This window comes from Coregonus clupeaformis, chromosome 17 (assembly GCF_020615455.1).
Source record: "Coregonus clupeaformis isolate EN_2021a chromosome 17, ASM2061545v1, whole genome shotgun sequence".
NCBI classification, from domain to species: Eukaryota; Metazoa; Chordata; class Actinopteri; order Salmoniformes; family Salmonidae; genus Coregonus; species Coregonus clupeaformis.
This window is the reverse complement of record NC_059208.1, coordinates 43,153,337-43,175,969: the sequence shown is the minus strand read 5'-3', so window position 1 is coordinate 43,175,969 and position 22,633 is coordinate 43,153,337. Positions and strand designations below refer to the sequence as shown.

The following is a 22,633-nucleotide window of genomic DNA, read 5'->3' as shown; positions in this document are numbered from 1 at the left end:
ACAGCCTGATAACTCTATGCGAAGTGTACGCTGCATGAGGCAAATGGTGGTCACACCAGATACTGACTGGTTTGATGATCCACAGGCCTACCTTTTTTTTTTAAGGCATCTTGTGACCAACATATGCATATCTGTATTCCCAGTCGTGAAATCCATAGATTAGGGACTAATTCATTTATTTCAAATGACTGATTTCCATATATGAACTGTAACATATTTAAAATTGTTGCATGTTGTTTTTATATTTTTGTTCAGTGTATTTAGAGTTAGGCCAACATTTAGAATTTTGAATACGGTTCTTATTCTAGACATTCAGTTACATAACATTGTTTAAATAATCCCCATGTAATGTTTATGGGGAACATGGCTGCATGTTGTAGTGTGCATCATAATGCTCATTATAGACATTCAGTTTTATAGTAATTTTTTTATATTCCACATGTAATGTTAATTAGGAGCTAACATGGCTGCCATAGAATGTTCAAGTGTCATGTAAATGCATCATAATGCAGAAACCTCTTCAAACTGTACTGTCTTTGGTACAGTAGCTACTCCGTCAACCACAGGCAGAAGTGCTGTACAGGGAAAGGGAGGGCTGACGGCGAGGCAAAGTGGGGAGAGAAGAGAGGAAGAACTCGGGGCCTGCCCACATCTTTTCATGCGAAGAAACCGCACTGTTAAAAACGTTAGTAGTTAGGTATAATTATTGTTGATGCATAGCATAGTTTGTTTTAGCATTATTGTTATATCTTACTGTTGGGGTAATATATAGCTAGTATGTTAAATTGTTTCCAAACTGACCAACTATCACTTGTGAGTTTTCTCTGGTCGGTTGTTGCACTACGCCAGGTAGCTTGGTTGCAAACGGTGGCTAGCTGCACGAATGATACAAAACCTCCTTCTTCTAGCTGTGGCTGCACTGTCTATAGGCCACAATTTTGTTGACTCAGCGTTTGTCACAATCTAGGTAGCTAGTCATTTTAGATATTTCACGTTAGCTAGCTACGTGGTTTGTTATTAGCTTGCTTTGCCATTCGGGCTAGGCTAGCTAGCCAGCAAACGACATGCTTCTTCTTGGCCAAAATGCACACAAAAAACAAATGGGTGTTTATATGTTAGGAAAACATTGGCTGTCAAACGCACGGGCCTGATGCCAAATGTTGACGTTTGCGTCTGTCATTTCATGATATTTTTTGTTGAATTTTTTTCACCCCAGTCCGCGGTCTTGAGTTAGATAGCGGAGTGTGATTGAAGCACGTCTATCGGTGTCCCAGCACGTCTTTTCCACCACGGAGGCAGTAATGGGTGACAGCAGAGGTAAGAAAATGACACCACTGGTGTTTTCGAATGAAGTTCGCTAGCTATCAAGACACTTAAGCATTTTGTCTTTATGTTCCAGCTGCAGTGGTCAACTATAGTTGGTGCATTAGAGATGCTTGTTGACAATATTTGCATTGGCTCAAGGCATAACAAGTTACTAAGCTACCTAACTGAATAGCCTAGTTGGCTATAGCTACCAGGATGCTCTCAAACTACACAAAAAACTATATCACCCCAGTTTTAGTCAGATTAATCAGTCTGTAATACACACTTATTGGTATATAACGTTACAGCTTGAAACGAATGACTGCAAAATCGTGTAAATGTTCCTTACAAGCCAGAATGTTGAATAAAATTATATTTTAAATTACTCTACCAATTAGTTTTCTGTGGTGTTGGTCCTTCAGGTCGAAATTTGACACAAAATATCCACAAGAAAGTATTGTTTACTCAACCTTTTAGAGCGCCCGGTACTGAAGTTGAAATTTCTATCACCTGGCACATGCGCAAAACCATGTAAACACCAGTACATCACTGGAACCTTGCTCCCAGCTATCCAGGACATCTACTCAAAACGGTGCCTGAGGAAGGCCTGCAGCATCATCACATCCCAGCCACGAGCTGTTCACTCCCGACTGTCGGGAAGATGGTATCGGAGCATGAGGTCTGATATCAAAAGGCTCAGAGACAGTTAACATTTACAAGCAATCATCAGACTGCTGAACACTTGAACTGGACTGACCACATTTACATTTTAGTAATTTAGCAGACGCTCTTATCCAGAGCGACTTACAGTTAGTGAGTGACTACCTGCGCTGACGCTCCGCACCTTGGCACACATGCTCGCGCGCGCGCGCACACACACACATCACATCACAACTGCTGCTACCAGACTCTTATTATGATTGTTAAATACTGTATTAACTTATGCTAAAATGTTTATTCTACTCTACTGAGCCATTTACTCTGTTCTTATTCTTATATTTTCTTATTTTTTATTGTTGAGAAGGAACCTGCAAGTAAGCATTTAGTTCGATGGTGTATACCATGTGTATCCCGTACATACGACTAACAAAACTTGAAACTTGACTTCAGTTAGTATGCCTGAATTGCATGTACTTCCGTCTTGTGCACGTGCCTTCGGTCATGAGCAAACGTGATGCACGCAACATTCTGGCTTGTAAGGAACATGTACATGATTTTGCAGTCATTAGTTTCAGGCTGTATATACCGATGAATTGCTTATTACAACCGGATTAATCAGACTACCCTGTTTATTCAACCTCCATTGGCTTCCTGTTCAATACAGGATCAAATATAAGATTCTTGCTGCTCACCTTTTTAAGGCCCTCAACGATGATGCACCTAAATACATATGCCAACTTCTAGAGAACTATTCCCCAGCACCCCACACTATGATCATCAAACTCAAACAGCCTGGTCACACCAGTTACAAACCTGTGCAGCATGTGGCCCTACACAATTTCTGTGTTTAAAACACAACTAAAGACCTACCTATTCAAGCTAGCTTTTAATGTTTGATCGCTTAATCTGCTTAAAGTCTGTCTTTTGTATTAATAGGTAATGGTTTGATGTATTGTGATTTTTATTTCTACTTCTACTATTCATTGTTGCTGTTTTCTTTTCTACCTCACAGTGCCTTCAGAAAGTATCCCCCCCCCCACCCCCCTTTTGACTTTTTCCAAATTTTGTGTTACAGCCTGAATTTAAAATGGATTACATTTAGATTTGTTGTCACGGATCTACACACAATACCCTATAATGTCAGTGGAATTTTGTTTTTAGAAGTTTCCAAATTAAAAATAAATACATCTGAAATGTCTTGAGTCAAGTATTCAACCCTTTTGTTTTGGCAAGCCTAAATAAGTTCAGGAGTAAAAATGTGCTTAACAAGTCACATACAGTGCATTCGGAAAGTATTCAGACCCCTTGACTTTTTCCACATTGTTACGTTACATCCTTATTCTAAAATTGATTGAATAGTTTTTTTCCCTCATCAATCGACACACAATACCCCATAATGACAAAGCAAAAACAGGTTTTTATACATTTATGCACATTTATTACAAATTTAAAACTGAAATATCACATTTACATAAGTATTCAGACCCTTTACTCAGTACTTTGTTGAAGCAACTTTGGCAGCGATCACAGCCTCAAGTCTTTTTGGGGATGACGCTACAAGCTTGGCACACCTGTATTTGGGAAGTTTCTCTCATTCTTCTCTGCAGATCCTCTCAACCTCTTTCAGGTTGGATGGGGAGCGTCGCTGCACAGCTATTTTCAGGTCTCTCCAGAGATGTTCGACCGGGTTCAAGTCCAGGCTCTGGCTTGGCCACTCAAGGACATTCAGAGACTTGTCCCAAAGCCAGTCCTGTGTTGTCTTGGCTGTGTGCTTAGGGTTGTTGTCCTGTTGGAAGGTGAACCTTAGCCCCAGTCTGAGGTTTTTAACCTGCTCCAGAGCGCTTTCATCAAGGATCTCTCTGTACTTTGCTCCGTTAATCTTTCCCTCGATCCTGACTAATCTCCCAGTTCCTGCCGCTGAAAAACATCCCCACAGCATGATGCTGCCACCACCATGCTGCACCGTAGGGATGGTGCCAGGTTTCCTCCAGACGTGACGCTTGACATTCAGGCCAAAGAGTTCAATCGTGGTTTCATCATATCAGAGAATCTTGTTTCTCATGGTCTGAGAGTCCTTTAGGTGCCTTTTGGCAAACTCCAAGCGGGCTTTGTGCCTTTTACTGAGGAGTGGCTTCCGTCTGGCCACTCTACCATAAAGTCCTGATTGGTGGAGCGCTGCAGAGATGGTTGTCCTTCTGGAAGGTTCTCCCATCTCCACAGAGTAACTCTGGAGCTCTGTCAGAGTGACCACCGGGTTCTTGGTCACCTCCCTGACCAAGGCCCTTCTTCCCCGATTGCTCAGTTTGGCTGGGCGGCCAGCTCTAGGAAGAGTCTTGGTGGTTCCAAACTTCTTCCATTTAAGAATGATGGAGGTCACTGTGTTCTTGGGGACCTTCAATGCTGCAGATATTTTTTGGTACCCTTCCCCAGATCTTTGCCTCGACACAATCCTGTCTCAGAGCTCTACGGACAATTCCTTCGACCTCATGGCTTGGTTTTTGCTCTGACACGCACTGTCGACTGTGGGACATTATATAGACTGGTGTGTGCCTTTCCAAATCATGTCCAATCAATTGAATTTATCACAGGTGGACTCCATTCAAGTTGTAGAAACATCTCAAGGATGATCAATGGAAACAGGACGCACCTGAGCTCAATTTTGAGTCTCATAGCAAAGGGTCTGAATACTTATGTAAATAAGGTATTTCTGTTTTTTAATACATTTGCGAAATGTTCTAAAAACCTGTTTTCGCTTTGTCATTATGGGATATTGTGTGTAGATTCATGAGGATTTGTATTTATTTAATCCATTTTAGAACAAGGCTGTAATGTAACAAAATGTGGAAAAAGTCACAGGGTCTGAATACTTTCCGAATGCACTGTAAATTGCATGGACTCACTCTGTGTGAAATAATAGTGTTTAACATGATTTTTAAATGACTACCCCATTGCTGTACCCCACATAATTATCTGTAAGGTCCCTCAGTCGAGCAGTGAATTTCAAGCACAGATTCAACCACATTGTAGCTAGGGGAACTTTGCTTTATCTTGGCCAGGTCGCAGTTGTAAATGAGAACCTGTTCTCAACTGGCTTACCTGGTTAAATAAAGGTGAAAAAAAAAAAAAAAAAAAAAACCGGGGAGGTTATCCAATGGTTCGCAAAGAATGGCAGCTATTGGTAGATGGGTAAAAAAAAAAAGACATTGAATATCCCTTTTGATCATGGTGCAGTTATTAATTACACTTTGGATGGTGTATCATTACACCCAGTCACTACAAAGATACAGGCTCCCTTCCTAACTCAGTTGCCAGAGAGGAAGGAAACCGCTCAGGGATTTCACCATGAGGCCAACAATGATTTTAAATCAGTTACAGAGTTTAATGGCTATGATAGGAGAATTGTGGGTTGATCAACAACATTGTAGTTACGCCACAATACTAACATAAATTACAGTGAAATGAAGGGAGCCTTTACAGAATGTTCCAAAACATGCCTCCTGTTTGCAACAAGGCACTAAAAATTGACCAAGAAATTAACTTTTTGTCCTGAATACAAAGTGTTATGTTTGGGGCAAACCCAACACAACCCATCACTGAGTACCACTCTTCATATTTTCAAGCATGGTGGTCGCTGCAACATGTTATGGGTATGCTCGTCATCGGCAAGGACTAGGGAGTTTTTTGGGATAAAAAGAAACGTAATAGAGCTAAGCACAGGCAAGTCTTACAGCAAACACGTCTTACAGCAATTATCTGCTACACACTAGCTCAGCACCGGGTTCAAAATCTCTAGTTTCATGTCAAGTCAAACAGTAGTTAACGAGCCATATACTGCCATCTTCCACCTCTGCACTGTTTTGAGAGAAAAGTTGCGCTGTTCACTGCAGAGCTGCATCGATGCGCTGTCCCAGAGTAGCCAGCCGCGAAAGCAACTTTCCCGCCCTGGTTCTGAGCCGTCTGCATGGTCCTGAAGCCAGCTCTCTGATACCGCTACACTGAATTCGCCTTTTCAATCGGGATTAGAACAATTTTAGTGACCTATTTTAAATAGTTGATGTTGAGCAAGTGTATTGCAACTGCCATACTCTGCCATACCCAATTGACACCCCTGGGCCTAACCCTTGTAAAGTTAAGCACACAAAAAACAAAACAAACTTCATTGTAGCTAGGGGAACTATCATTCATTATTTTCTTAAACTTGAGTTGTATGTAGGGTATCATCACTCTCTGCCATATAATCCCTGTCATTTCTCACCAGATTCCCGCAGCCCAGACAGCTCCTCTGTGTCCTCCCCTCCCTCGGGCCAGCGCTCACCCCCCCTGACCCCCACAGCTGCCGCCATGACGTCTCTGCCGCCCATCACCTCGGCCGTCAACAGCCCCATCAGCAGCATGGGCTCGCCCTTCTCCGTCATCAGCTCCTCCCTGGGGTCGCCATGTCTGCCCGGGACACCCTCGGTGGGCTACGGCCCCATCAGCAGCCCCCAGGTGAGCCCTGAGTTCGACAGGTAGCTAACACTATTCTATTATACCACTCTTCTCCTGCCTCATCTTTCACCTCTCAGGGCCATTCAGAGATGGGCAGTTGGCGCCATGGTCAATAAATGCTGCTTTACAGTAGTGGCCTGTGTGAACCAAGTGTGACTTTATAGGCTGCAGTCAACATGCGTGTATCTGCCAGTATCATCAGCCTCTTTGGTGATTGGTTGAGAAGAGTATCACTTGTTGAGCTCACTTTTATTGTAAATAAACAATTGGCTGCTATTTTACAGCCCCTAAAATGTGCAATATACTGTGATATGTTATTGGTCAATAGTGAAAAATCAATAGTTAACTATCGGGATATCATTTTTGACGATATATCATATAGTTTTGGCAATATTATTTTTCGCTAGTTGGCTGTACCTGCACCAAAACTCAAGTATTTTTCCTTCATAGCTTGTTCTCCATCCACTTTTATTTCCATGACTGATCAAAACTCGTATTATCATGGCTCTCTCTTGTCCCTCTGCAGCAGACATATGGTGAGCAATATGTTTGGAACATCGAATCGCAATAAAATCACAGTATCGAATCTCAATACATATAGAATCACAATAGATATCGTGTCGACAGCTAAGCATCGTGATAATGTCGTATCTTGAGTTCCCTGGCAATTCCCAACCCTATAGGTAAAGTGAAATTGTGTATAACTACCAAAGGCAAACGTGAAACTATACATATCTAGATATTGTAAATCCTTGATTCTTAAAATTCCATCTAACAATTATATTTTTGTCTGCAAAATCAACCATGAAACAGCATTATTTGGGTACTTTTTAAACATGTTGCCCTGTTCTTAATTGTATGGTAGAAGTAGGCTGTTTGTCTCTCGGTCGTACACTTTGAATGCGTTCTGACTTTAAAAACCTCACAAAATATTAAATTAATTCAGTAATGATTAAATGATGACATTTTAGATCAAGGGTGCCAGTGGATGAATCATTGGTTGCCCTCAAAACCACACATCAAAAGATCAAACTCTCTCTGTCCTCCTCCTGCATATGACTAGAAAATAGGGAACATATTCTGCAATATTTCCATGAAAGATATACATAAAATCCATACATTCACATGCACAAAGTACAGTTTTTAAATATACGTTTAATTTATCTGCATCTGCAAAAATTGTCGATTAAAAAAATAATATATATATATATATTTGTCCAAGGGGCTCGTAGTGACAGCATAGTAGTGAATATCCAAACAAATACCCAGACTGTCCATCTCTGAGTGTACCCACCCCTCTTTCTGCCCTCTACTTTATCCCTTTCTTTCTACTTCACAGATCAATATGTATACCAGGAGTGCAGAGGTAAGACCCCCCCATCACCACCTCTGCTTTTCTCTTTATTTTGATTTGTATTCCCTCCATCTCCTCTCACATCAGATGGTCCTTTTCAGTGTTATTTCTCCTCCTCTCCCTCCCTTGCTTTTTCTCTTTCTCCTCCCCCCATTTCACTTTTTGCCTCTGATTCTCCTCAAACGTCCTCATGAATTAATCCGGCTATGAGGATGCCCTGAGACTTAACTGCTTAAACTGGTGATGGTGAGAAGTGCTCTGTAATCTCTATTGCTTTGAGGGCGAGGGAGGCGGGGTCCAGATGCTCCTTTCTCCGCCAATGATGCCTGGATGTGCGAACGGGAAATTTAATGTGGCTTTAATACTGATCAAACAGCCCACTCAAAAAGATAACTGCCGTTATGTATGTGATTGTTGGATGCATGAAAGTGATGATGTTTTTTGTTTTTTTTCTTGAAATATGACAGCTCTGCATCTGACTCCAAATAATCAAACTAAGGAGTGATGTGCTGTCATTACGTGACATTATCAGTGACGCATAAATGACTTCTCCTCTCCTACCCCTTTTAATGAAATATTTCCCCTCTCACTCCTCCCCTATCCCATCCCCCTTTTCTCTCGGCCTCCAGATCAACTCCACAGTGTCCATGTCGGGCCTCCATGCGGTCAGCAGCTCGGACGACGTGAAGCCTCCGTTCGGGCTGGGGGGCCACAGCCCAGGGGGCCCCATGCTCTCCCAAAAGCGCCTGTGTGCCATCTGTGGTGACCGCTCCTCCGGTAACTTTAGGCCCAATCCCAAATCGGCCCCTAGACCCTATGCACTTGTAGAGATCGGAGATTAATTGAATGGGGTATGCAATATGGCGACAACCCCACCCAGCCTGTAAGAAGAGAAGTTGAAATATTTACTCTTCGATCTGTAGGACAGGCTAGGGGTTGATTTAGGGTCTGTGTCAGGGGGGATCTGAGCGAGAAGCACTAGTGGTGCAATATGCTTTGTTTATTTTACAGGCGTTGAATGGAATTTAGTTAGGTGGTGTCGATTTTTCCCATGAATTTGGGATTGACACATTTCTGCTGTGCATATGGATCTACACAACATATGGCATGGACTTATACCCTTATGGTATGGAAACGTCAGATAACCCTCGATTTGGGGTGAACTACTCCTTTCCTTTCCATAGTGTAGAAAATTTAAAAAAAGCTGCATAACATTTTTTCAACACAGCAGGGAACTGTTTTTCCATCTCTCCCTTGTCTGTACCAGTTCAGTTTCTACTATAAGGGAGCGAAACACTTCATGTATTTTCATTACCATCACACCTGAAGAACTATGCGCTCTAGGCTTAGTGCCTGAATTATTGAAAGTGGTTTGTTGCTGATGTAACCTTTCCTCCTTTTGCTATCCCCCTATTCCCTCTCTATTTCTGTCTGTCTTTTTGCATTCCTCTTTCTTGTCATTCTCTCTCTCTCTCTCTCTCTCTCTCTCTCTCTCTCTCTCTCTCTCTCTCTCTCTCTCTCTCTCTCTCTCTCTCTCTCTCTCTCTCTCTCTCTCTCTCTCTCTCTCTCTCTCTCTCTCTCTCTCTCTCTCTCTCTCTAGGTAAGCACTACGGGGTACACAGCTGCGAGGGCTGCAAGGGTTTCTTCAAGCGCACGGTGCGCAAGGACCTGAGCTACACCTGCCGGGACAACAAGGACTGCCTGGTGGACAAGCGCCAGCGCAACCGCTGCCAATACTGCCGCTACCAGAAGTGCCTGGCCTGTGGCATGAAGAGGGAAGGTAAAGGAGAGCCCAGCAGTCTGCTATCCTCAACTAGCATTCAATATGTCTTATTAAAGGGCAACACTATCACCAGGTAAGGTATGGCTTGAAATGGAAGGAGAGAGGGACGCAATGAGGGATATGAAGAGTGAGACTGCACAAAGACAGAAAGAGTGAGGGAGAGCTAGGATCCTTATTGAAATTGGGTCTGACTTGCTACAGAAAGAACACTAAGAAAGTAGAGGGATGGGGCACCTTGTGTACCTTAACCAGATGATCCCCACTCACCAACCATCCTGTTGCCCTGCTGAAATAACACTGTTTGACATTGTTGACAAAAAGATTGTATAGCCTACTTGCTATAAAACTATTTCCAATTGCTGTTTTAAATCCACTGAAATAATCTATGTATAATAAAGATGTCTAAGAGCTATTTTCTTTGAATATTGTAATATGAATTTCGAAGGGGAGAGTATTGATTGTACTCAAAGGGGATGGAAAGAGCGAGAAACAGAGTTGGAGAGAGGGGGATGGAGAGCCTTGTAAACACTAACCCCTGTCCCCCTCTCTCCCCTCTTGTTTCCTCTCTCCCTTCTTCTGTAGTGGTCCAAGATGAACGACAGAGATGTAAGGAGGGACGGAGGGAGGGATGGGTGTGAGAGAGAGATTGAGAGAATAGCATTTCATTTGGTGGGGGGAATAGTGCAGAGTACCTGTTATGTCGTTTTATGTCAGTGCTCAGAAATGGACCATACCACACAAAAGACGTCGCTCTCTTGCCTACAAGACTTTGAAACAATCATCCTATTCTAATGTTTGTAAATGTTTCAAGTGTTTTATTTGGTCAAGAGGTAAAACAACAATATTTTATGTTGTTTTGTTATGATGGTCCATTTCTGTGTGAGGTATGTTGCAGAATGTATTGGTATGAAACAGGGGTCTGAAACTCAAATTACCAGGTACAACGTAAGTCTTACGGCCCTGATATACTATAGCCATCGGGCGTACGGCATTGCCATCAGCCATTGAGGAAATGCTTCCTTTGAAATCCATGAAATCTGCTTCACTGCCCGTGTTGCGCTCGCATTGCGTCACGTCCAATGGCAAGCTCTAGAATCGCAGAGGTTCAATTCTTGACGCCTGCGTTCATTCTATCTTGTGAATTGGAATAATGAGAAATACAGTTGATTTTGATTGCGTATGGCCTCGACTACACCACTGGTTAATTTACTAAGATTTATGAAGTCAAGAAGCTACTACTACTAGCTAGCTACGTTGACTAGCTAGGTTCATAATGTAAACAAAAGCAACTTGTGTAATTAGAGGATCATTTAGTAAAAACACTACCAACAATTTAATGAGTACTTCCGAAAAGACTGGACCAAAGCTATTGTACTTACGCATAATCAATGAATATGGCACGATACATTAAGGGAAAATAGAATAAAGAAGCTCCTCCCCCTCTGCTCCCCTCTGCTCTCAAAACAACGCTCTGTGTAGCAGGTAGGACTGCATTCTCTGATAGTGGTGCACGGATGACTGGTATTGTTGTGCCAGTTTATGTGGTCTGGGGTGACTCCAAAGAGATATAACCTGTAATGTGCCATAGGGATAAACCTTATTGTGGGTTGATTCTAATAGGAAAATTATCTTGAGGGCTGATGGGAATCAGATATCAGTCTTGGGGCCGCAAGAAAGCAGCTTGCGAGCCTGGTGTGGCCCCCAGGCCTTGAGTTTGAGACCCCTGGTGTGAAAGGTAAAGATAGCATTGTTGTTTGAACTAACCGGGAAATGTACATATCTGTGTATCTCGCTCTGTCTCCTTTTCTCTACCTGTCTCATTCTTTACTTTACTCACTTCACATTCCTCTCTTTCTTGACTTTTTTCTTGCTGTCTTTATTCTTTCCTATTTCTCCTCCCTTTTTTTGTTTCCCCACCTTTCTCTCTCACCGTTCTTTTTCTTCTTCACTTTGCTTCCCGTTTGCTCTCGCTCTCATCTCATTGCCTTTTCCTGCTCTTTCTTTATCTTTTCACCCTCCATCCTTCTCCCCCTGCTGCTCCCTTGCTTTCCCCTCTCATCCTCCCCTCCTTCCCTCTCTCCTTCCCTCTGCCCTTCCTGTGCCCCTGCAGCCGTGCAGGAAGAGCGCCAGAGGAACAAGGAGCGGGAGAGCGAGGTGGAGTCGACCAGCGCTGTCAACGAGGAGATGCCCGTGGAAAAGATCCTGGAGGCCGAGATGGCCGTGGAGCAGAAGACTGAGCTGCATGCCGACGGGAGCTCCGGGGGCAGCTCGGTAAATTTGTCTGTGTGACCCACCATCTGGCCCTGCGATGCACACATACCAACTTCTCATACTCCGTTCCTCACACTGTCTATTATTATTTCTAGACATTTGATTGTGCGACTGCGCCAACAATTTATTGTGATTACAATATATTCTGAGACCACAAACCTACTTAGTTTAAATGTGACTCAGAGGTCTCCAGTCTCTATTTTGTGCCCTATGTTGAAGCCAGTCTCTCTCCCTCTGTTTCTCTCTCCAGCCTAACGACCCAGTCACCAATATCTGCCAGGCTGCAGACAAGCAGCTGTTTACCCTAGTGGAGTGGGCAAAGAGGATCCCCCACTTCTCTGAGCTGGCCCTGGACGACCAGGTCATCCTGCTACGTGCCGGTATGCTCAAAAAGCCTTCGCCTTTCATGTTCATCGGCACCAAATGGAAGAAAGCAAACTGAAACAGTGAGGGACTAACTGGACATATCCAATAAAACATTATTATTTTTTGTTGTCATGCCCCATAATGAACACGGCCCTGCTCAGCTTTGACCTCATTAAATCCCAGCCGTACACAGGACTACATTGATAGGCTGATAACCCTGTCTCTCTCCAGGTTGGAACGAGCTGCTGATCGCTTCCTTCTCTCACCGCTCTATCAGCGTGAAGGACGGCATCCTATTGGCCACCGGCCTGCACGTGCACAGGAACAGTGCCCACAGCGCTGGCGTGGGAGCCATCTTCGACAGGTAACACACACAGGCACATGCACATGTGCGATGGACCTCGGTGAAGCACGTAGAAGCAACCTTTTACATGTTCATTTTCAAAGAGAAGCTTATAAACTGCAGGGAGAATAATTGAAAAAAAAAGGTGCATTCTGCATTGGTTTTATGCTCAGTTTTCAATTAACAGTCAACACTTAGTGTTGTGGGGTGGCAGTTTATTTTATTTTATCATACACGCCATCATATACAGTGGGGAAAAAAAGTATTTAGGCAGCCACCAATTGTGCAAGTTCTCCCACTTCAAAAGATGAGAGAGGCCTGTAATTTTCATCATAGGTACACGTCAACTATGACAGACAAAATGAGAAGAAAAAAAATCTGAAAATCACATTGTAGGATTTTTAAAGAATTTATTTGCAAATTATGGTGGAAAATAAGTATTTGGTCAATAACAAAAGATTCTCAATAATTTGTTATATACCCTTTGTTGGCAATGACACAGGTCAAACGTTTTCTGTAAGTCTTCACAAGGTTTTCACACACTGTTGCTGGTATTTTGGCCCATTCCTCCATGCAGATCTCCTCTAGAGCAGTGATGTTTTGGGGCTGTCGCTGGGCAACACGGACTTTCAACTCCCTCCAAAGATTTTCTATGGGTTTGAGATCTGGAGACTGGCTAGACCACTCCAGGACCTTGAAATGCTTCTTACGAAGCCACTCCTTCGTTGCCCGGGCGGTGTGTTTGGGATCATTGTCATGCTGAAAGACCCAGCCTCGTTTCATCTTCAATGCCCTTGCTGATGGAAGGAGGTTTTCACTCAAAATCTCACGATACATGGCCCCATTCATTCCTTTACACGGATCAGTCGTCCTGGTCCCATTGCAGAAAAACAGCCCCAATGCATGATGTTTCACCCCCATGCTTCACAGTAGGTATGGTGTTCTTTGGATGCAACTCAGCATTCTTTGTCCTCCAAACACGACGAGTTGAGTTTTTACCAAAAAGTTATATTTTGGTTTCATCTGACCATATGACATTCTCCCAATCCTCTTCTGGATTATCCAAATGCACTCTAGCAAACTTCAGACGGGCCTGGACATGTACTGGCTTAAGCAGGGGGACACGTCTGGCACTGCAGGATTTGAGTCCCTGGCGGCGTAGTGTGTTACTGATGGTAGGCTTTGTTACTTTGGTCCCAGCTCTCTGCAGGTCATTCACTAGGTCCCCCTGTGTGGTTCTGGGATTTTTGCTCACCGTTCTTGTGATCATTTTGACCCCACGGGTGAGATCTGGCGTGGAGCCCCAGATCGAGGGAGATTATCAGTGGTCTTGTATGTCTTCCATTTCCTAATAATTGCTCCCACAGTTGATTTCTTCAAACCAAGCTGCTTACCTATTGCAGATTCAGTCTTCCCAGCCTGGTGCAGGTCTACAATTTTGTTTCTGGTTTCCTTTGACAGCTCTTTGGTCTTGGCCATAGTGGAGTTTGGAGTGTGACTGTTTGAGGTTGTGGACAGGTGTCTTTTATACTGATAACAAGTTCAAACAGGTGCCATTAATACAGGTAATGAGTGGAGGACAGAGGAGCCTCTTAAAGAAGAAGTTACAGGTCTGTGAGAGCCAGAAATCTTGCTTGTTTGTAGGTGACCAAATACTTATTTTCCACCATAATTTGCAAATAAATTCATTAAAAATCCTACAATGTGATTTTCTGGAGAAAAAAAATCTCAATTTGTCTGTCATAGTTGACGTGTACCTATGATGAAAATTACAGGCCTCTCTCATCTTTTTAAGTGGGAGAACTTGCACAATTGGTGGCTGACTAAAAACTTTTTTTCCCCACTGTATACACTTTACCATACATGTGTTTTGTAGAACATATTTTTCAGTCATAGTCATCCATTGAAGCATTAAAATGGTGGCCAATTATCCCTGTTACAGTTATTATTCATTAAATGGCCATTTCTCTTCAGAGTCCAGATGAGTTTGTTGAAATGAGCTGAATAATTTTCCTGACGAAAGGGAGAATGGAGAACTTGCGGTAGAGTTTGTGCATATATTATGATTACATTTTGTGAAGTTTTTGTTCATTTTGGACTATGGTGAGGATTCTTTCGGCTGGTCGAGCACACAGCATTTTTTCTGGATGCAAGCCGAAGTTCAGAGACGAAGTCTACGCCCCTTCGTTGGTAATTGGTCAACAGTAGGGATTCTTCAATAAAGTATTTGTTGTCATTCAACAAGAGATGACTTGTTTTCATGCAAATCTTTTCATTGAAAAATACTGCACCAAACATCTTAGTTAGATGAAATATTGTGCGAATAAGATCTCTTCGGCAAAAACGTCAAAATGAATGACCGATTTCTTGAGTTATCTTCAATTAATTCTGACTATTTTGAGGAAGTGTATACTGGCTACGGCGTAACAAAATGGACAAACAGTATTTTTTTCCTCATTTTTCAAGCGAAGGTCTTTTTAAGGGAGTATGCAAGCACACTCGTTCGGTTCGGCTAGCCGAGTTGGGTTAGGTGCCAGCCGACCTGAAGCATGCTGACGCCTTTAGTCTGCCTCTAGAATGACACAGCATGCCAGAACGCTGGGGACTAATGCTTCATGTACTGTAGACGTTACTGTTGATTTCACTAGGATAAACCCCCCCCACCCCAAATACAGCCACACACACTGCACACTCATCTATTCCATTTTACATTGGCAGATGTCAGTATTTTATTCAGTAGCATAAAATAGCCTTTAATCAAGCGGCATGGCACCTGTCTTGAGTAAAATCCTGCGCTCATCACAGCTGTCAAGGAACAGGCTTGCCCAACCCAACTCAATAGGGTCGCCACATCACATGGTGTGAATTCATTGTTTATTACACAATAATTACATTGTTATTAATAGTTTGTAAGCTGCTAGACTCCCAATTCCCACACGAACTTAAGCATCTCTTGGATTAACTGGTTGCAGGCTTTTGTTTCAGATTCATCGCAATCTAGACATCCAAGCGTAAATGTGGTCCACTGAATGTTTTTATTTTTTAGAAATTTTCAATTCTCATTTTTTATCCTCACGTCTCTTTATTTTGTTTCATAAAACAAATATTATTTTATTTCATTCATTTATGATTTATGCCAAATCGATTTGATTAACATGATTAAACTGCCCTGATCATATTACTGCATTGTTCCTTTTATTGATTACTATTTATTACGCTCCTCTATTGGCTTATGCTTCTGTGCTCTACTCATTGGCTCATGCTAATACCCATAACCCTTTTGTGCTGATTTGGATAAACCAGTTACATTTAGAATTGTTTTAATGATCCATACTTACCCAGGAAGTTCTATATCGAGGGTACAATGAAGTATGCCTAAGACGCTACAGTAGTCAAGATAAGTAATACTGTATAGAACTGTTTGCCCTATTTCAATCTGACCCAATATGACATTTTTCTCCTCTAGATCTTGTCTGTGCTCAAACGTCTCAGATCTATTTATTGCTGTTTACATTAGCATATTTTTGTCATTTCTCAAGCTTTACTTCCCATAGTGCTATCTAAAACATTTTCATCAGGCCAAGTCTCCATCAACAAGAGCCTGTAGCTTGTTACTCCCAGAAGTGGAACTGGGCACCAAAATGCACTGCAGAGTCTAACCTACCTGTTCTTCTGGGCCCAAACCAACGCAGGGGGGACAATGTAATAACAATGTAACTGTGTAATAACATTGTAATAACACATTGTAATTGAATACACAGGGAGAGTGCGCACAATGCAGAGGTTGGGGCCATATTTGACAGGTAATGACATCACTACACGTCTACCTTCCCCTATCGACAACGAACACAAACAAAACAAATTAAACAACGCCACAAAAAAAAACTTTTCTTGGCCCAGTTGTTGAGTGAGAGAATCTGGCAAAGAAAGTGCTGTAATTTGCCCAGGTAAAAGAGCGGGTCGTTCGTGTTTCAGTGAGTGTTGTGTTCTGTTTCTCCTCTTTTCTGTCGTAGCGCAGGCTCGACTGGTCGCTGGCGCAGCGTTGACAGAACACCGGCTGCATACTTTCCTTCCTTCATTTTCTTTCTGTCCTTATTGAATTATTGCATTACGCAACATTTGTGCAATGTGCAGTAGTTTATAAATAAGAAAAGTGTGGTTTGGGCTATTGCTTGGATGGAATTTTATAGATTATGTGTGGTTATAGTGTAACGTGTAAATGCATAGTGTAAAGAGGATGTTAGACTTGTATCCCAGCCCCCTGCCCTTCTGTTAATTTCTCTATTTGACTGCTGCATCGTTGAGTGGAACTGCGGTGAGCCCTAGAGCAGATGCTAACCCATCTCCTCCTGTTCTCTTGTCCCTCTGTCACACCTCCCTCTCCTCGACCCTGGTTGTAGAGTTCTCACCGAGCTGGTCAGTAAGATGAGAGACATGCAGATGGATAAGACGGAGCTCGGCTGCCTCCGAGCCATCATCCTTTTCAACCCAGGTAATCATTTCAGCTCAAATAATGATTTGAGACAAGATAACGATTTTAAGCCATTTCAGCCCAGATATAGCATGATGTCAGGAAGAATCACCCGTTAATTATTCTCAGTGCTATAATGCCTGTGTTTGTTCCTGCGTTCAGATGCCAAGGGCCTGTCCAGCCCCAGTGAAGTGGAATTGCTGAGGGAGAAGGTGTACGCATCGCTGGAGGCCTATTGTAAGCAGAGATACCCGGACCAGCAGGGCAGGTACAAAATAAACACACGCACTATAGCACCTATCCACACAATACACCCACATCACCGCCATGATTGACCTCCCTCGTTCTCCCCATCGCCCCAGGTTCGCTAAGCTACTCCTCCGGCTGCCAGCGCTGCGCTCCATTGGCCTGAAGTGCCTGGAGCACCTGTTCTTCTTCAAGCTGATTGGCGACACCCCTATCGACACGTTCCTCATGGAGATGCTAGAGGCGCCCCACCAGCTAACCTAGGAACCAGGATCTGCCCTGGTCCTTTTTGCACCAGGGGTTCTAGTTCCGGCACCCTTGTTCTGGGGCTTCACCGTGTCTGCTGGTTTTGACGTCCCTCTCACACCAACCCCACCACCCCTTCTTCACCCATCAACCCCCCCCCCCCTCCAAGCTTAAAAACACACTTTTACCAACACACACAGAAACAACTTTTTCACAGTAGGGGTTAAGACACATGGAAATATCTCCTTTTTAACCGCATATACAAGTATTATCATGAGTTAGCCTTCAGTTGGTAGTCTCAAGCTTTGAGTGTAAACGCTTCTGCGAATCCGGTAGACCTCTCAGCTTATTGTGGGGTTCGTAGGTTATTCAGATACATTACTGTGCGCATAGATATGACGAGAGGCTTACTCAGTCTTAGGTTTTACTCTTGGATTTACCCCAAACCCGTCATGATCAGGTGCGTAATATTTCAATCAACGGTCACCCAACTTTCCCAGCTTCTATTGGTCGGGACACAGCCAATGGAGGCAGACACGCCTCTATCAGTTCACCAATCCGAATGTGATTTGAATACTATGCTTTATTAATGCTTAAATGCGCTGAATTCATTCTGAAGTACTGTACTCATAAAATGAGACCTTTTTAAGGCATTGAAATCCAAGGAGGGGGCACTTTGTTTGGCCCTTCTTAAAGCGCACACCAGGCTTTCAAAGAAAAAAACTGACTTGTAAGATGTTTTCTTTTGTTGAATTTTGTTGTTTGGTCTCTTTAAGTCCAAACAAGGGCCATTGGGCACAGGAGGTGCAACCTTGTTCAAGAGCACTGCGTTCATTGGTGCTGTTGTAGATGTTTCTTTTGTTTGATACCCTCTACTTGCTAATGGTCATTTTTGCACTCTGTGAAACATTACTGTGTAAGTAAACATTTGTTGCAGAACCCCATCTGCCCATCTTTAAGAAACTGGGGTAACCACAACGAACCTCTCCCCATCTCTCATCATATGTCTTCTTAAGAGCCAAGGTGTTAATGGCTGTGCTTCGTTCTGTGAAATGGCCGTCCGTTCAAGAAACCAGGATATCGTTGGATATCTTGTTCTATTGGTCTACTATACCCCTACAACTTCTCTTCTGAATCCTCAGCTTGTGTCAGTCAGTGCTTGCAGCCTCTTTCCGTTAACTTTTTACAATATGTAAATAAGATGACACATCTACTCCTTCACTAGAGTACGACTGGGCAATCCCAATATGTGCATACAGTAGGGAAAACACAGGGGTTAGCGAGCATGTTAGCACACACAACAAAAAGTATGCCCCGATAGCACGAGCTACAATATGAACAGATTTTGTACACATTCAATATGTACTGTAAAAAAAAATTTTTTACCAATAGACTGGATTTTAAGCTTGAAAAACCCACCTCATTGTCACTAACTATTAGGTCGATAGTAGTTGTGCTAGTAGTTCCGTCACTCTTGATGTTATGGTATTCTTTCGGGCAACTGTCGGCAGGGTGATAGACCCCGCCCCCTTAGGCTGGCCAGCCTCTGACAATACGGCCTGTTTATTGTGGAGCTGATTGGCTGGCTTTTGCTGATGACCGTGCCAGCCATCTACTGCGACTGTAATTGGTATTACACAAAGCTATGCACCAGGGGCCGATCCAGCTCCCCATAACAGAACTAGACGTCAACACATTAGATACAAACTTTGAACATAAATATTAAAAGAGCATCGTTACACACAACGTGAGCAATATTGGCGGATGCATAAAGATTGAGACCATATTGTGGGCATAGAAGGATTTAGATATGTGGGTCGTTTAGGAAGTATATTTGGAGATTGGTGTTATTTACCATTCAGAACAGAAATTAGGATGAAGAATAGAGGTTGCTATATCACTTACTGGACAGAAGTTCAGCTGTCCTAAACAACTCATGTGGTCTTACAATTATAGATCTGCTGGTTTACACCAGAGGAGACTGGTGGTAGGCACTATAGGAGGATGTGCTCATTGTAATGGCTGGAATGGAATTTACGGAGCAATTAGGGTTAAGTGCCTTGCTCAAGGGCACATCAACATATTTTTCACCTAGTCTGCTCAGGGATTCGAACCAGCAACCTTACGGTTAGTGGCCCAACTGTCTTAACCGCTAGGCTACCTGCCGCCCATTCAATGGAATGCAGTCAAACACGTTGTTTCCATGTGTTTTTAGTGTTTGGTACCATTCCATTTATTCCATTCCAGCCATTACAATGAGCCCGTCCTCCTATAGCTCCTCCCACCAGCCTCCTCTGGTTTACACCAATACAAACACAGTACACAAACAAAAAATTAAGAGTGTGCAAGTACACACCTCCACCTTTTTCTCTCTTGAAACTGAGGTCTACTTAAAATAGGATTCCCACTCGGCTGTACTCTTTTCAGCCGATCCCCTAGATTCACTTGCAGTCAGCCCTTTCTGGCAAGAGAGGAACACCTCTCCCATGTAATGTGGATATGTAGGATGATACCTGTCTAACAGGGTGGCCTACTCCAAACCTGTGAACAGGCAGTGGGAGCACTGTAGACTATTTACATACCTGTCGGTTTATGTATGTCTATGCATGTGAACATGCACATGTTCTGTACCTCAGTGTCCAGATTGTGAATGTACAGAATGCTTGTCGCATCACGATTTCAGAATCAGTGGCTGCAGAATAAAATTAGCGAGTAGAACTCGAGGTCAGTCTAACGAAATAGTTCCCACAGGGTAGACTATCTTATATGTGTGCATCCCCAATGTGAACCATAATCTTGTCACGACGCTGGCAAAAGCCCCTCGTGCAATTCCCTCATGTTTTTTTTGAAGCTTCCTCAGTTGAATATGAACGCCTTTCAGTCTCCCATTTCTTAACACTAGAAAAGCCTGGCGTCGAGTCATTTTGACTCCCAACATTCAACAGTCTAGTAAATTAATTTCATATATGCTATCGGATAAATAATATTTTGGTTGTGTTTATGGAGGTATAGGGTAACATTAGAATGGCAAAAAAATAATTATTTCAAAGAACAAAATTCCATTTTCATTAGTTTATGTTACTGTAGGCTATCGGTTGCCTCATGCTCAAGTGTGGTTATTATTGGAAAAGTGATATTTTGAAATAGAGCCATTTTTGGATACTATATAGAAATCAAAACGTCTTACCTGCATGTGACTGTAGGAGGATTTGAAAAAGTCAGTTGTCGCTCCGAAAAAGACATGACCTCTTTAAAACTGCTTATAACACAAATTATGTTTGTGATATCGAAATTCTAACATGCGTGTGTTACATATACTTATTTAGGACGGAGGGGGGCATGACTTTAAAAATGGTAGAGATATTTCAATTTTAAATTCATATTGAGTCAAAATGACTCACTTGCCTCTTCTAATGCTAAAACAGTGCATTTAAAGTGAATCCCTTGCTATGCTGTGTCTTATCCTATACAATTAAGTTTAACTATAAGCAGAGATGATTTAGTACAGTATACGTATAACAGCCCTATAAAAACTATACAGGTTCTATAAGCTAAGCATTTTCAGGTTGTTCAGGCAGACAGTTTATGAGAAGAAGATTTTTTTAAACTGCCTGTACAGTATGTTTATGTGCCTGTGTTGATATGTCACTATGTTGAGATAGACCTTGGAGATAGACTGCCGGCTTGCGGCCCAAAGACGCGTGTCCCTCGTGACCGCGTGCACTCAAGGCAGACGCGGGGACCTTTTCTTACATTAAGTATCTCCAACTTACTTTTGAAATCACTTGCTTTAAAAAAAAAATGCTTCTTTATTCAACTTTTGGGGGCTGTGAATCTGACATGTATTGGTATCTAGCGGGTGCAATACTTATTTAATAGGCACCCTGGTGCAAAGGTCAACTCTGTGATGATCAAACACCCCATGCGGTTGGTTGGTTTGTGCCACCATGTGATGTAACACTGCCAAACAGGTGTGAAGGCCAGCGTTGGTGCTGTGCCACGCTGAGGTCCAATGGCTGACTGTTGAGAGTATTCAGAGTGTTGTGCCTTGTCACTAAAGAAGGCCCCTTTATAAGCAAGGGGGGAGGCACTAGTCAGGGGGCGAACTTGAAGGCCAGTGGCCCCTATGGTGCTTTTGCTGTGCATTGGTGCTTTTTCTAAGAGTCGCCCTTGCTTTGATTGCCAAGAGGGCAGAGATACAAGCTAGGAACGTGTACAGATAATTTTGCTATTTGGATCACGGTTCCGTGTCCAGTGCAAACAGGAGTGTGTTTATGTAGAAAAATATGCGTTGGACACTGACAGCAAACCTTGGCTTCAGCTGAGAAAAAAAAGTGGAGCCAATGCATTGATCTCAAAGTTGCGTGCTGAAGTCACGCCTCTGGATAGTGTCCCATTACATGGATGAACTTGAGGGGAGGGCCAACTCAACATGGTAGACGCCACTCTCAGAGGAGGAGAATGCATTCAAAGTGGGAGAAGTGCTTTGGGTGGGGCATAGGGTGGTAGACTTTCACTTGATCAGATGTTGATATGTTGATCAAGAGAAGCTGTTTTCTTTAGATCTAGAGATTACCTGTCATTGACTACCGCCAAAATACACTGCTTCTTTGGTGTGTTTGACTCCTTTGACCGCACTATTAATCTTTCTGTATTCAGGAGTATTAAATAAATGCAGAAACTGTTATAACACGTGGGATCTTAAGTTTACTTTTTCTCATGTCTATTTTTTGTCGCGTTTTTATCTCTTGACTTCAGCATACATGTGGAAATGATTGACTATTTTGTGTGTTTTGGGGAAAGAAAGCAAATTGTTTTTTTTGTGTCATTAATTCGGAATCTGTTCTGTTTGTTGTATCATGTCCGAGTAAAAGGTTTTAATACTGTACCATTCCTGTCTTGGTGGATTTTGTCTGTCCATGCTTTTCAGTGCATGTTTCAAAAGAAGCGTTCAAAGAACAATGTGGAACATTTGACATGTTGGAAGCTTGACAACCATGCACTATTGGACTCAACATTTTGATTTAGATCAATTATACATTCTGATGTTCTGAGTTGATATGAATCAGTGTAAGTATTTTCCACAGGCTTCATAGAGAA

General features: G+C 42.7%; 1 protein-coding gene across 4 annotated transcripts; it reads left to right on the top strand.

Moving 5' to 3' along the window:
- The first annotated feature begins 548 nt into the window (after positions 1 to 548).
- Positions 549 to 22,421, top strand: LOC121586466 (retinoic acid receptor RXR-beta-A). Of its 4 annotated transcripts, XM_041903172.2 has the most exons (14): positions 549 to 685; positions 1,217 to 1,317; positions 6,224 to 6,453; positions 7,793 to 7,819; positions 8,437 to 8,584; positions 9,408 to 9,587; positions 10,173 to 10,196; positions 11,701 to 11,861; positions 12,112 to 12,241; positions 12,459 to 12,591; positions 16,332 to 16,373; positions 16,971 to 17,062; positions 17,204 to 17,309; positions 17,404 to 22,421. In XM_041903172.2, the coding sequence occupies exons 2-14, from the start codon at positions 1,302 to 1,304 to the stop codon at positions 17,549 to 17,551; spliced, it is 1,437 nt and encodes a 478-aa protein (XP_041759106.2). In that variant the 5' UTR covers positions 549 to 685; positions 1,217 to 1,301; the 3' UTR covers positions 17,552 to 22,421. The 4 variants fall into 4 exon arrangements, with proteins under 4 accessions (XP_041759106.2, XP_041759107.2, XP_041759109.2 ...); XM_041903173.2 differs by lacking the exon at positions 7,793 to 7,819; XM_041903175.2 differs by lacking the exon at positions 16,332 to 16,373.
- The last annotated feature ends 212 nt before the right edge of the window (positions 22,422 to 22,633 follow it).

Coding starts and splice junctions, on each gene's coding strand:
- LOC121586466 (XM_041903172.2), top strand. Junction 16,374..16,970: donor GTTGGGGCCATATTTGACAG/GTAATGACATCA, acceptor CCCTGGTTGTAG/AGTTCTCACCGAGCTGGTCA. Junction 17,063..17,203: donor CATCATCCTTTTCAACCCAG/GTAATCATTTCA, acceptor TCCTGCGTTCAG/ATGCCAAGGGCCTGTCCAGC.